The sequence below is a fragment of the Grammomys surdaster genome, unplaced genomic scaffold (genome assembly GCF_004785775.1).
Source record: "Grammomys surdaster isolate TR1022 unplaced genomic scaffold, NIH_TR_1.0 341, whole genome shotgun sequence".
Classification (NCBI taxonomy): Eukaryota; Metazoa; Chordata; class Mammalia; order Rodentia; family Muridae; genus Grammomys; species Grammomys surdaster.
The window spans coordinates 1723039-1738972 of NW_021604760.1; the positions used below are offsets into that span (position 1 = coordinate 1723039).

At 43.5% G+C, this 15934-nt stretch overlaps 1 protein-coding gene across 2 annotated transcripts in view; it reads right to left on the reverse strand.

The window, feature by feature from the left end:
* Positions 1–15934, reverse strand: part of Pgm1 (phosphoglucomutase 1) — a 59087-nt gene that overhangs the window by 24119 nt on the left and 19034 nt on the right. Inside the window, exons 1-5 of one of the 2 annotated variants that reach the window (XM_028778783.1) lie at positions 8909–9450; positions 3436–3598; positions 2872–3018; positions 1497–1622; positions 245–435 (exon numbers count right to left, since the gene is read on the reverse strand). In XM_028778783.1, coding sequence (XP_028634616.1) covers positions 245–435; positions 1497–1622; positions 2872–3018; positions 3436–3598; positions 8909–9208 — 927 coding nt within the window. In that variant the 5' untranslated portion in view covers positions 9209–9450. Of the gene's footprint in view, positions 1–244; positions 436–1496; positions 1623–2871; positions 3019–3435; positions 3599–8908; positions 9451–15934 lie in introns of those variants that run through there. The other variant, XM_028778784.1, reaches the window with a different exon arrangement.

The window sequence follows — 15934 nt, forward strand, 5'->3', positions numbered from 1 at the left end:
CTGGGACCTAAAACCCCCACTCAGCAAATACTAGTGCCTGAAATTAAATGCACTGGTTATATTTCAAAGACTTTTGTTTCTGCCCACGAGGGTCTTTTAATCATTTGGCCCTGGCCTCTGGTGTAACGGAGGGCTCTTGAGAGCTACTCAGCAGGCTCCAATGGCCTGGTAGAAACTGTCCATTTTCCCTGCATCCTCCAGGCCTAGCTTGCATGAGAAATCATTTAAATGTACTTATACACACCCCATCACCATCAAAGGCAGCCCCGAAATCATGCTCTCCTGACTTCATGGTCTCCACCAGGTCAGCAGCATAGGTGAGGTTGGGGTCAGGGTGGTGGCCTCCAAAGTCCTCCAGGGGAACACAGTTCACAGCTGAGTTTGCGGGGGCACCAAGCTCTTCACAGAGGATCTTCTTTACGTACGGCCCCACAACTGGAACAAATTAAAGGATGAAGAGCCAAACTGTAAAACTTATTAAAACATGGAATGGCTGCAGGGTGAGATGCACACACTGTGGGAATAAGAATGGCGTGGGCAACCTCCTATCCCCAGACACCATAGTCTTTAAAGGAAGCCATCTGCCAAGTCTCTGCCCATTCCCCAAATATGCAGAGGAGGCCTTCAGCTCTGCTGACTAGTTGAGGACACAAACCTTTCATATGAAGGAGGAAGGAGATTTGGTCTATCAAAACCAGAGGCCCAGCAAGGACTCACTGGAAGGCTACAGCCCAACGGCAGATTTTCTTTTCTCAGGGCAGTCTGCAGTCTATCAGGAAGCTCTGCCCAGACTCATGAAAGGGCTCAGGCAATGTATCCTTCAACAACCACAAGTGTGTGGGTTCCATACCCCTACCACTCAAATATCCCTACCACTCAAATATTCTCCAGTCCCAGTTTGCTGCAGAATAGGCAGAAAGTGTAAATAGTCATGAATTTTCATGATCTATATATGGGAAAGTCTCACAGCTTCAGTTCATAGTCATGACTGTCCCTACAGGCCTGGTCAAACAGCCCACAGAGGAAGAAGGGCGGGAGACACACATCCTGTTGCTGCTGAGTTTAATCCTCGGCTTGCCCTGGCCCTCAGCTAAGAAAAGAAGTGTGTGGAAGCAGTGGGGGTGGGGCTCTAGAACATGTCCCCCATAGCTAGCTGGTTAGCAGGCCAATGTTACCCTTCGGAGTATATGCGGGTGCATAAGCAGAATGTGGGTGACCCTCTGAGGGACAGAAGAGTACTTACAAACAGCTGCAAGGGACTCAAAGCCCAGGGCTTGATGTGAAAACAGTGACCTTCACACCAGCTTACCAGGAGGGATTTCTCTACTGCTCTGCTAGCCTACAATGAGGTCTGTAAACTGTGCAAATATGACTCTGAAGTGCTTGTGAAATAACTCTGTTGAAGCCATCAGCAGCTTAAGAAGAGGGCTGTGAAGGCATCATGGCACACACAGCAGAGAGCAGCTCCCAGTCTTTGCAGACCCGCCAGCGCGTACCTCCGTGCATGGCGTCTATTCGGATCTTCAGTCTGTTTGGACCCGAGAGTAGCTCCTTCAGGGCGCTGAAATCGAAGATGTTTCTCAGCATTGTGGCATAGGCCTCCACTGAGTCCACGATCTCCACTGTGAGAATAAGCGACATGAGGAGGGAAAACAAAACATCAGACGCTCCAATCTAACTAGATTTCTATAAACCTGCAGTAACTTACGCACAAGAGCAACTATGATGGCTGTTAAATGTCATCTTACACATGCTAACGATTCCTTAGACATAGACGTTACTCATGATTGATATGGCTTTGTAGCTCAAGGTTTGCAAGTCAGGGACTCGCACAGCTAGGGTGGGACACATGAACTCCCAGCAGAGGCTAGATGACCTCTGCTCTGCTGCCACCCACTGTCCCTACATATCCCCAAATCACTTCTATTTTTGGCATCATGGATGACAGAGAAGATAATACCCACTTTTCTTTCATTTTCTTTTTAGAGGTCCAGGAGAAAAAACGTTTCCTCAATGAATCACTTTCTGTATCTCCTGCTAGTGGCTAAAACTAGTATCTTTGCTCAGGAGTTCTAGATATTTTCAATGCACAAGGAGTCTATGGAGTGCTCTAGTGGTGGCTCTAAACCCTAGGAATGCATGGCACTTGGTGTTTACTGCAGTGCAACAGTCAGCCCCCAATGCACCTCCTAATGTTGTCCAGTGGAGAAAATAGAAGCTGAGCTAGGCCAAATGCAGGTCCCAGAGGTAGCCCTTTCATCTTCTTAATATGAATTTATAAATATTTATTCTGTATATCCTGCAATACCCTAACATTCAGTACAAAATGTGACCCAGCACTGCCTTTTCAGGGAGTTTCAATCGGCCCAAAGGGTCTGATGGACTGGATTGCACGTCAGGGGAGGCGGGGAAAACTGAAGAGTCAGGCTTGAGAGACATTCAATGAGTCTGAACGCTAGTTTTAGTGCTCACTAACTAGTGTGAGCCTGCTTCTTGACCTCTCTTGGCTTTTGCTTCTTCCTCTACTGAAAGTCTGCAGTGATAGTGCTGTCCCCACAAGCTATGAGAATAAAACGGACGGACACACATACACAGTAGAAGCCCAACGGGATTAATCAGAAGGTCTTCTAGTCAAGGCTATTGTGGAAACTGAGGCCTGAGAGTTGGAAACTAATCACCCAAAGTCACATCATCACATCATTCACAAGGCCAGTGGCCCAGCTCTCTACGCTCCCCAAGCAGACCACAGCCTGCCAAGTAATTAATTCCGCCAGTGCTCACAGACTGCCATTTCCCAAAGCTGAAGACCCACATTAATAAAACCCCAAAAGAAAAAACTGCTCAAGTTGAACACAGAGAAGAGTAACATGCCTGTGAAGGGCTTGAACTTGTTTTCCAAGTCAAACTGCTGCTTTCCCAGAACACTGAGGTCTACCTTCAAGTCAGGGCAAATGGCATATTCTTCGATTGTCTTGCTGATTTGGAAAATTTTATCAGTGATTGCTTCTGGAGCAGGACCTACAAATCACAAGAGTAAGCAAGGATCATCACGTGCAGTTCACGAGGAAACACAATCCATCACTGAACAATCACTTGACCCTAGCGTGCTTCCCTGAATCACAAAGCATCGGGACTCTTTTTTCCAGATGTTTCTGGGACGAATTCTCACTCTACAGTTGAAATTGGCCTTGAATTCACAATTCTCCTGTGTCAACTTTCAAAGTGCTAGGAGCTAATACAAGTTAGAATTTTTCTATAGCAAAATACCATGTTAGCTATAATTCATTACAATGAAGGCGGCTGTAGACTAAGAAGTACTTTACCATCTCCAAGGGGAAGCAAAGCCCCTTCTTAAGGTGGGAATCAGAGCCCAGGGCTTTGGGTACTAGCTTATCCAACTCTATCTACCTGTTCTTAAGATGATAGAATACTTACCCCCATTAGAGATATTGAATTTAATTCCAAAATCTCCATTGGGCCCTCCTGGATTGTGGCTGGCTGTCAGAATGATCCCACCAATGGCTTTGATTTTTCGGATAATGCAGGATACAGCAGGAGTGGAGAGGATTCCATTCTGTCCAATAACCAGGCGACCAATCTAGGAGAGGAAACGTAGAACATATTAAAACAGAGCTACTGTACAGAAATGGCAGGGAAAGGAGAAAATGGGACAATGAAGACACTGTTGGACCAGAAAAGATGTTTTCTTAAGAAAACATCAGCATATGTGATATACAGATATGTGATATCTCTACCACATTACTGAGATAGAATCAGAGCTGTTGAACAAAGTCACTTCCTTCCTTCCTTCCTTCCTTCCTTCCTTCCTTCCTTCCTTCCTTCCTTCTTTCCTTCCTTCCTTCCTTCCCTCCTCCCCTCCCTTCCTTCCTTCCTTATTTTCCTATGGAACTCTGTAGCTTTGGAATCATACACTGAGGTGCAGAACGGCAAAAACATACTTACATGCATGATAGTCCATCCAGGGCAGGTTCTCAATGTGGACATACTTAAGGTCTGTGAGAAAGCCTGCATTTTTACTCAACTCCAGCATATTTTCCATCCACAGAGGGAGAAAGAGCATAGGCCTAACTAGTGAAAGGCATTCTAACCAATGATAAGGCTTTTGCAATTAAGACCCTTAAAAAGCAAACGGATTGTACATGGTGTCAAGAATAATACAAAACGCACCTTACAAATTTCTTTTCAGGCATGTCTGGTTCTTACATCTAGTGGGATTCCTCATGGTGCATCATGTTAGAGTATAGCTGGATTACTTCCTGAGCCTAAGACATGACTGTGAGGCGTGGTTGCTGAGGAAAACAGTCTACCCATCTACATGAAAGGGACACTGGGACTGAGTTGCGTTCCCAACTCATTTTCCTGCATCTCTAACTGACGGCATCAGCCCAGCTCTTGAAACTTGCCTTCATAAAATGAAACCTGCTTCAACATGACCCAAGTTGGAAAGGCATTTGGTCAGCTCCTTGGAGAAGGTGGTACTGCCATATTACAGATACTTAGAATGTGGAGAGTTTGTGTGTCCCCATCACTAGTCTCAAAGAAAAGATCAGGGATGTCTTTTGTCTTTTGTTTTTAATTTTCTATTAGTTTTGTTTGCTTGTTTGTTTTTGTTTTTTTTTGTAGTAGAGATAACTTGGTGATGGAGGATGTAGTCCCCTTTTTAAATTTTTATTTTTATTTTTAGTTATGTGTATGTGTGTGCATGTCTTGTATGGGTGTGTGCACATGAATGCGGTTGCACATACAGAACTATGGCCATAGCTGGACTAGTGGCAGGAACACATCATATAGAACATTAGTTATATATATGGAAGAAAAGGGAGATGGGACCATCTCAGCCCTCCAGGGGTTTCTCTATGTGACTACTTTAAAAATAAAGCCAGGAATCAGGTAATTTTAGATGTCTCTGAGGGGAACTAAGAAGCTGTGATTTACTAGCCATTGTTTGAGTTACCTGAAGATGACTTTTCACACTGAACATACCAACATTTTCTTCGATTTTATATGTATTTGGTATGGAGGGAGGGTCTGATGAACATAAGCTACACCACACACACACCCCTTCATTCTCCTGTTCCTTATGGTAAAATGTGTGGTCAGTCATGACTTCATGCTGTGGGGACTGTGTGAAAGATTAAAAATGGCAGCGGAAACCAAAGCAAGAAAACCCAGGGCTGCTTCTCTCTTGAAGGACTAAAGGCTTGAAAGCAGGCTCCCATGGACTGCCTTGACTAGAGAAGGGAGGGCAGTTCCCCTCCTCCTAACGATGGCTGTACCACTGCCAGCACTCCCCATTCCACCTCCCACCATGAAGCTCACCCAGCTGCTCTTCAAACACAACTCTGTCCTGCTAAAAACCAGGCCCTGTTACACACAGTCCCCAAACTCCTCCCAACCCGATTATCCCTGAAGACTCAGCAGGACTCAGCTGCTCACACACCCGTGTTCCTGGCAGCATCTCTCACCACAGCCAAAGGGGGAGAGAACTCAGACATCCTGCTCAAGAGGAAAGGACGGATACACAATGCATCACACACACACACACACACACACTGGAATATTATATTACTCGGCCTTAAAATAGAAACCAAACTAGAGAGTGTTATATAGTGAATGAGTGGGTGGAGGAGTAAGAAGTAAAGATAAAGCAGATTATGAAGAAGGAATTCCTGTCACACATTACAATATGGATGAACCCTGGGGTCGTCTCAAGGACAGATAAGTGCAGGATTCCATTTGCATGAGGTATCTTAAAATCATCAAACCCACAGAAACAGGAAGAAGAATGGTGGCTGCCAGGGGTTTTGTGAGGGAGGGGTAGATGAAGAAATGAGGAGCTGTTCAATGGGTGTGCAATGCAATAAAAGACGAAAACTTTCTAAAGATGTGTCACAGCAATGTGACTACAGTTCACACCACTGACCCATATAACTGAAATGGCTATGTCACTGAAAAAAGTTATGTTTATAAAAAAACAATTAAATTGCTTTTTAAAATTGGTTATTATATCCTGGGATGGCATTGGTCTGTGTGCAAGGGAAGTGATTGGAAAGATGTCTATAGGATCAACATTAATTGTTTTATTTTCTATTTTGAGACAGTGTCTCGCTGTATCTCCTAGGCTAACCTCAAACTCCACAATTATTCCTTCAGCCTCCAGTGCTGAGGTTAAGGGATTTGACCACCATGCCTGGTTTAAAAGCTTTTTAAAACTCAAAGAGAAAGGAATGAAATTCTGACCCATGCTCCAGCATGGTGAGACATGGAAACATTATGCTAACTGAAACAGGCCGGACACAAAAAGACAAGGACTGAATGTTACTTACACGAGGGAGCCAGGGCAGGCAAACGTGCAGAGGCACAGGGGAGAGTTAGCCACCAGAGGCTGGAAAAAGCAGGTATGGGGAATGACTGTTTAATGGATACAGTTTCTACTTGGGAAACTGTTTGGGATGGTGATTGCTCCCCATTATAAATGCCACTGGAAACACTTAACATGGCACAACTGATGTTAAATGCTACCTTCCCTAAGAAAGGGAAAATGCAACTTGGTGGCTCTCATGTTTTCTTTAAAAGAGGAGGAGGAGGAGGAGGAAGAAGAAGAGGAGAATGAGGAAGAAGAAGAGGAGGAGGAGGAAGAGAAGGAGGAGGAGAAGAAGGAAGATGCCCCCTCATTTTCTTTGTTCTGCTAGCTACTAGTACAGTCCTTCTTTTATTTAACCTCTGAACAGTCTCCAATTTCAAAGCTCGAGGGACAAAGTGAGATGCCAGCAGTCTAAATGGGCCCTCCAAAAACTCATTTTGTGCATTAAGATATCCATTAAAAGTAGACAGTTCCATGCAAATGAGAACAAAGAGGAACTCTGATTGAAGCCTAACTATACTCCATACTTCACAGATGCACCAGACAGAGAAAAGGAAGATACAGATGCACCAGTACACAGAAAGGAAAAGACTGGCCTTACCTCTAGCTTACCATGTCAAAAAGTCCTCCATAAAGTCCTGGGGGCAGGGGGTAGCCACTGACAATGGTGAGCAGCACTGTCTTTTGCTAAAATCCATGGTAATAACCCTTAGATTTCCTGCATCCTACCGCAACTGGAGATGTTAAAGCTGCCAGAATGTGAACTATCTTAGAAAAAAAAGAAACTAAGCAAGGTCTTTAGAACTTCAGGGTTTGTATCGGACTGGAGCATTTTATCAGTCTATTAAATGTCTTTAAAGTGATTCAGCCAGCCAGCAGGACTGCTTTCAATGCAATGCTATTTTTTAATATGGAATGTCCTTGAAAATATTGCTTAAGCTGTCATAGCCTTAACAAATAGGCAGTTACCCTATTTAATCAATTATTATCTCCGAAATGTATTATTTAGCAAACCTTCAAACAGTCAATCAGAGAAAGTCTGCAGGGCCTGCCTGAATTACACATTCCATCCACCTCGCCCACATCCTTCAGTTCCACACAAAAAATCTTTAATGAAGCCGAATCTATCCGAGCAAAGGGGACAGTGTACCAGATCCACTCAACAGCCTAGATACATGGAGAAATAATGTTCCATTTGTCCTCTCAAAAGATTAAAGCATCTTTAACACCATCCCCTGAGCAGCGCTCCTCAAAGATGAAATTTACGGCACGTCACATTTTATCTTAAAAATGTGTATGCTTCATAATAATTTCATATTTGAGTTCTTTATCAGCATTTTTTACGTGACAAGCATTCCGATTCTGAAATCCCAGACTGTAGACAATAGTATGTAGCACCTCTAACTTTACTCTGGTATCGTGCCTTTTGTTGTTGTTGGCTTTTCCAAACACCTGTTTGGCACATTCAAACAGTTTTCAAATGAATGCCCAACAACACATTTGACTGCAGTGCTACATATTATGGTCTCCAGGCCAGGATTTCTAAAAAAAAAAAAATTAAAAAAAGTACAACAAACTTTAAAACTTTGTAGATTGCAATAGAATGTGTGCTCCAAATTTTAACTAAGTATTATTTAACTAACACACACACACACACACACACAGAGAGAGAGAGAGAGAGAGAGAGAGAGAGAGAGAGAGAAGGCTTTTGGGCCTCCAGAGGAATCTGCAGAACAAAACCAGGAATATCCTGGCAGACACCTTCCTATAAAAGTGGGCTGTAGAGCTGTTCTATCAAGACCAGTGCTTTTTGCCATTTTCTCTCTAATTTGCTTAATCTGACCAACGTGTATCGATAATGCAGCCCTTTGGCAGAGTCTACTAACATTACTGCCATAGAAGACCTGTTATCTCTACCCTGCTGCACAAATTCTCCCTAACACAGGGCTTCTTCGTGCCCCAGATCATCATAAGCAGATCCCTCTGTAATGATCTTCCCTGAAGACTCACATCTAACATCCAGCCACCCCTACCTCCACCCCTGGTACTTTTTTTACATGACTACCAAGATCCACAAACAGCATGCCCTGCCTTTGTTTTCCTGTTTGATAAATGACTGAACTTCAACAAGGAAGCCTTTGACCACACAGCAAATCCTCCCCTTGCTCCACTCATGACAGCTCTCCATAGGACAGGCGTCATTCAAGAAGCTAGCTAGCAAGCAGTCACAGAAGCTAAGGGCCAGGAACATGTTTAATATGTCTACAAAGCAACAGGTACTTTCCAAACTACAGGAAGCGAGCACAACACATGCAGAGCTGAATGTCACTCCCAGGTCCCCGTCACTGCTATAACTCTGAACTATTTTCACAGCATTTGATCTCTGAAGTCACAATGACATTAAGCAGGTGTTAGAACTGAGGTGTAGATCACATCCACACCTCGGTGAATCTGAGTATTTTTGCAGAATTAAAAAGTTACTTGGAAGGGCCAGAGATGTAATAATACTTATTGTATACCAACCCCGTTGGCAGCTGCCATCTGCACTATTGTCTCTATTGCTGATTTATTAAAATACCGCCCATCTCCACCAACCACCAGTGATGATCCCTGGCGATCTTTTAGGTCTATGGAAAAAAATATGCTCTGGATGAAATTCTCCAGATAGCAAGGCTTTTCCTCAAAGTAATAGGTGTTCTTCCGTAATCCACTTGTTCCTGGCTTCTGGTCATGGTAAGGAGCTGTGGCAAAAGTCAGCAGTGGGAGTGGACCCTCTTCTGTTTTCCTGTATGTCCCAGAAATCCATTCTTCAAAGTCACTCATCTTTCATATCCAACACTTGGCTCTCTGAGGGTGTCCAGGAAGTAGCTGAGGGTCCCCCAAATTGTCTATCGGACCTGAAGCTGCCACAGTGTCCTTTGAGTAAACAACACAGAATTTTTCCTTGGACCATCACTGTCGGTTAGGAAGTCTCATTAATTCCCTACGTTGGTTGTCTCCTGAGAAAAAGTTACGGGTCACACGCCCACTCATACCCCCACACAAAGCAGATCTTCAAAGTCGTTCAGATGAAGATCCTTCTGCCCACACAATGAAGCTGAACACCCTTCAATTATTTTTGCCTCGTTTCCCGTTAGGGCAGAGTGCCCCGGAGTGCTGCTTGCAGCAGACTTCGGTTTCAGACACCAGACAGCTGCCAGCCCCTGCTCCCGAAGCCAAGGCTAAGACGGAACAACTGCGGTCCCTAAAGCAGGTTAGGACAAGATACCTGGTATGGCTCTCACTATTCCTGCTGCCTCTTGAACTGGAGCCTCTGGGCCATCTGCAGCTAAAGTTGCTTGGAGCCACTGAGCAAATAAAAGGTCAAGCTTAAAATGGAAGAGAAGGATCTCAGTTATCTCTGGTTTCTTCATTTCAATGCCATTCTGAGACCCACAGGATTATGTCCTAACCACATGTCATCCCAGGTAGAAGAGGAATAATCAGCTAACAGAATCGATCTCCTCAGTGGCCACCAAGAATTTAACCAAATAGGGCTGGAGTACATATATGCTGGAGGCATAGGGAGAATGTGCTTGTCAGCATGGGCAATGCCCAGGGGACATCTCCAGCACTGGGTGTAAAAATGGTTTAGTAAGAGTATCCACCAACCAACAGCTAGGCTCTTCTCTTACATTTACAGAAAAATGACTCTGGAAATTCACTACATTTTTGAGAAATACAGGACAATGAGAAATTGATAGATATATTTTCCTATGTGTATAAACCTGGATCAATTACTAATAATTAGATAAAAATAGGATAATAAGATTAATTATTTTAGATAGGGTCTTACTATGTAGCCCAGACTGGTCTTGATCATGTAGCTCACACCGGACTGGATCTTGAAATCCTGCTAGCCTCTGATGACATGCAGGCATGTGACACCATGTCTGTTTAAACAGACTTTACTGTCAAGAAAACACTTTTATTTTCATTTATGTGTGCATGTGTTATGTCTCGGTATGTGTATGTCTTGTGTGCCTCTACCAGAAGAGGACAATGGGGGCCCTGGATCTGTAGTTACAGACAGCTATGAAGTGAGCTTGGTGTGAGTACTGAGAACCACACTCTGGAAGAACAGTGCCCTCTCTTATCTGTCAAGCATGTCTCCAGCCTTCTCAAGGAAACATTTTTAGTGAAGCAAACTGTCTTTTGCATTTGAAGAACCTAAAATGTTTTAAAACATTTTATCTAAACAAATTTAGTACCTAATATCCTCTGACTCCTGAGGTTTCCTTAATGATAGATTTGAATACACCTGTGAGTTTTTTCTCTGGCTCAGCAGAAGTTACCAAAAACAAACAAACAAAAAGTAAACCAGGTCTGCTCACACCACAGGTCTGGGAATCTGACAGGAAGTAGAGCATAACGTTTTGAAGGGAGCCGTGAATCACCACCTTGGAAAACCAAAATTATTTATCTGCCAGGGTGCCAACTTGAGTGTGACAGCAGACAAGCTCTGTAAGCAGCTAGTTATCCTCTTGGAGGCAGGAGTGTCCCTATGATGGGGGTGAGGAGGGGCTACCAAGCACAAGACCAGCAGAGTTAATGGGCACATGGCTGAAAAGCAGTCAACTGGCAGGGAAGCCTGGTGCCCTTCAAGTAGCAGACATGGCCACACTGACCAACTACCAACACCTCAAGTCCCATCAGGTCTGCTGGATTGTATGATCCTGCATAGCAGCCTGGACCTGCTGAAGAGCCTAACCCAGTTACTTGGTGCATGGGCCTGAGAAACACACCCAAGTGTGGAATGTGCTGTCTCCAGAATCCAAACAGGCTTCTTCCTGGGTGGTAGGAGGGGGCAAGTGGAGTAACTTAACTTTCACCTTAGAAGGTCAATCTCTCCATGCCCCACTCCACTTGATGCTTGGGAATTTCACTGAGATAGAAGGCCCTTGAATTTTGGCTGGATTTATTTCTGATCTTCTGATGGACATATATGTTTGATCAACAAGTACAAAGTGGTTGCTACCTCCTGCTCATGTGGTCCAATCAGCACAATGTCATCAATATAGTGGACCAGTGTGATCCTTTGTGGAAGAGACGGATGACCGAGAGCCCTTCAAACTAAGTTATGACACAGGGCTGGAGAGTTAATGTACTCTTGAGACAAAACTGTAAAGGTATACTGCTGGCCTTGCCAACTGAAAGCAAAGAGAAAGAAAATCTGCAGATGTGGAAACAGCTCATGAGGCACATGTATTAGGCTGAGAACCAGACAGTCAAAAACCAACGGCTTTGTTTTATAGCTTATTTAGGACTCCATTTTTTTTTTAAAGGAAATTCTTTGAAATTGATTTTAAAAGCAAGCTTGTTTTATTCATGGCTATATACCGTGACTTTTTTTTTTGACTTATTGCAAGTAGCTTTTTTTTTTAATTCATCTATTTTAAGTTCTGTGCCAAGTTCCCCTTCATTTCTTATAGCCTTGCAAATTAGACCAACATATGTGTCTTGGCATATGCAACCCAAGAGCTAGACTTATGAAATATTATTCCAGTGATCTCCTTATTGGACTAGCAGAGCAGTGGCCCAACACTGCAACTTTCTTAATGAGACCCCAATGTCCCAGGGTACTTCAGGCACACGTGGGCATGAGGGTGCTTGGGCAAACCCACCTAGCACATTACATTTCAGCATGTTCTCTGCTCCAGCTGGGCCACTTGCTGGTGAAGGGCTTTCTGAAGCTGAAATTGCAAAGATATCCGTTTAGATGGCTGTGCGTGCCCAGTCTGGTGTTATCAATATGCAAAGGGAAACCTGAAGGACACATGGTAGACGCTTACTGTAGAAAGCTTCCTTTCTTAGAAAAAAAAAAAAAAAGAACACGAAGTCGTAATTTTACAGACACCATAGAACTCAACCTCATATAAAAATATTACCAGAAGCAGCAATGTTAGATGGACTGTGAAGTGGGGTAAAAAAGAAGAGGCATTAAAAACATTAAGCTTCCTGAGTCGCTCGGACTAAGTGGGGCAGCTATTAAGAAACTCATCCGTTTTAGCTCTCCAGCAAAGGTTGAACTTCATCTTCAGAAACGCTACTGTCGAGCAGAGCGAACCCAATTTGGCCTAATGAATTCGCCTGCATTGCCAGTACTCCTTCACAATGACACAGATTACATTTAAACCATATGGGGGATTTAAGGATTGCTCCCTTCAGACAAGGAACTTTCATACTGGTCTTGGGCCCAATCAATTTCACAATGGCAGAGTTATGAACCCCTTCACTCCTGGCCTCCCAAAGATTCAGATCCCTTTCTCATCCGCAAGCTGGAAATCTCTCTCCCTCCCTCCTTTGCTTTCTTCCTTCCCTTTTCTCTCTTTTTCCTTTCTTCTTTCTTTCCTGTAACACATATTTATTGGACAGCTAGCTACTATATCTAGGCCCCATGCAAGCACTGGATCTACGGTTTAAGTGGGTTCATGCTTCCATACACAGGGCTTGGTTTTAGAAAGGTCATAGGGACAGAAGTGCTAACCCTGATTCTGGTGCAAAAGCCGAGGAAGCTAGCTTCTCATTCAGCTAAAAGCAACAGGACGTACCCAGAGACTGGCCCATAGCTCTCTACTTTATGGTTCAAAATTCATACCACTATGAGCCCATAGTATTGGTCCGCAGCAGTGGGGAAAGCCCATTTATTTCTCCAACCAACCCAGGCTCAGCACAGCAATATATGTGGTACACAGGATTAGAAGACAGGCACAACCAGGCCCAAAAGCTATGATTCTAAAAAGTATCAAAGTACACTCAGGAACAGGTCATTGAATTGAACTGAGCCTGAAAAATGAAATGAGTAGTAAATCATGAAAACATCCAGTATCGTACATGGCATCCAAGGAGCTGCAAGTGAAGACTAGCCCATCCCAAAGCTCAGTGTATCGCTAAAGTGAGATCCTAATGCCTGCCTCATTCACAAGAGCAGGGTAAAGAGCCTCTTCCTCCTGAGTGTTGAAGCAAGTCTCTGGAAATGATGTAAAAATACTAATTACCATTTATTTCACATTCTGGGTGGGGGCAGGGACAAAAACATAAGTGAGTGGGTCTTTGTTGGAAAGAAGTCATCACATCAGGAGGAAGCCATCATAGTGTGGTGGCCAACATGCTGTCCCAGGGCAGTAGCAATCCCAAGGATGAGCCCTGAAACACACCTGGGCAAGACATGGAGTTACATGGCCCATAAACCTACTTTTGTAAGTATCAGAGAAGTGTGAGGAATTAAGGCAGGGAGGACACAAACCATCATGGTTTTCGAAACATGTCTGGCTAGCAATAGTGTATAAAAGAGCTTGCAGAAAGAGACACCAGACAGATCATCCAAGACTGGCAAACTAAAGCTGGTACACGAAGGCTGGCAGACCAAGCAAGGCTGGTAAAAGCACACCTTCCTTAGCTGGAGTGGCTTTGAAGAGCCTTGTGGATATAATCTGCTGAGTACTGAGCCCCTACTGGCCTTCTGAATACACCTTCAATTTTGAGTCCCTGAACCTGCCAGAGTCTAGAGGTTTCTGTCCTCCAGCAGGAAGAGATTTCCTAAGCAACACTGCCTTTTGACCTCTCTCCCCACCTCAGCTTCTATCCATTCTCTCTTCTCTGAGAACTACCCCTTACCCTGCCCCAGAGGACTCTGACTCCAATCCATCATGGACAGGGTTACAAAGCTGAACCGCTGTGACTTCAGGTCTTGGGCTCTAAAACTGAGACTTTGTAGTGTACTAGCCAGAGCCAGTTAGCCCTTTAACCAGAGAGAGGCAGATTAAGGGACTAGAGGAATAAGACCCGCCATATCTCAAGCATATCAGTAAAACTGTTTCTGACAGCCAGGAGATATACAGGGAGGGATACTCAAACATGACTAACATGGCGCCACTTACATATCTTGAGGTTCTGTGGCCTTGATCTGTGAGGAATAAATCAGAAAAGAATGCAAAATAGAATCAAGCAGAAAATGGGTTAGACGTATGTTCTGAACTATGTAGGAGTTCAGGATATCAGACATAACCTTTAGGGAATACCTGCCGTGAGCAGAAATCATGGAGGCTCTCTGTGGCATTGACATCCTAGGCCAGGAAGGATCCACATTCCAATCCCTGGCCAGCATGCACTCCATCCAGTGCACAGCATCACCCGTATTCAAGTAGAAAAGTAACTCCTAATTACTCAGAGAAAGTGAACGGATGGATGTTTAAGTGGGGGAGTGAGTGGTAGAAATCGGATCCCTGACCTTGAACATCTAGGCAGACACTACACACTAAGCTACACTCACAACCCCTACATGGGCATTTTAAAATATATATTTAGGATAAAGTACAGAATAGCCAAGTATACCTTGTATAAAAATAAATCAAATTGACAATACACATTGAGTGCCTCTTATCCAAAATTCTCTAGGCCAGAGGGGTTTTGGATTTTAGTTCTGAATTCTAGAATGTTCGCACTGATATGAGATGACTTAGGGATGGAATCTAGGTCTAGGTAAACTCATTTTGTTCATATGCATCTTCACACAGCTTGAGGGCAACTTTATACAAAATTTTTAGCGTGCCTATGATTTCATTGTGACCTGCAACATGAAGTCACACATGGAACTTTGCATATGTGGTACTGTATTGGTGCTCGAAAGTATCAGATTTTTGGAGCATTCTAGATTTTGGTATTTTTAGAATTAGGGATATTCCATCAATATTAATGTCTTTGGCGCCATTATAGAAAATTTAAATATAGTTTGTATTTTAAACACATTTAAGGAATGTGGGCTCTTACCTCATCTAAATGTCACCTTGTGGCTACAGCTGACAACAGGCAGAGGGTCAACTTATTTAGAATCACAACCGCAACTTTAAAAAAGAGGAATTATCAGAATTATAAACATTAACAGAACACTCAAGAGAACTTAGAATATACTAGAAGTTTATCCCATCAGATATTGAAAGGGATGGACTTTGTGGCCAGACTGACAGGATCTGAACCTCAGCTTTCCAGCCTCTAGCTGAACAGCCTTGGACAACATTTATTTAATTCCCCTGTGCTTCCATGTCTTTTTCTGTAACATTAGAGATGGGAGTCCACACCCATCTCATGTGTAGACAGGCTGTGCAAGGAATCCCAGAATCTACAGATGCCCTTATATGAAAGGGTACCATTTCCATATAATTTATATATATCTTCACATATTAAGAAACCTCCAGGATACTCACAGTGCTTAATACAATATAAACAGTTAACATTGCATTATTTAGAGAGTCTCTGCAAACCAAGGTTAATGAAACTCCCTTTCAAAGTTCTAGAAGTTAGGACTGGGCATTTAGTTCAGTTGGCATGCTCAAAGCCCCAGGTTCAATCCCTGAGTACTGTATAAGCAGAGTACTGTAGCAAAGAGGCTGTAATTCCTGCACTTGGAGGTGGAGGCAGGAGGATCAGAAACCTAATGTCATCCTTAACTATGTAATCCAGCCTGGGCTACATGAGAATCTGTTTCAAAAAAAAAAAAAAAAAGGTCAAAAA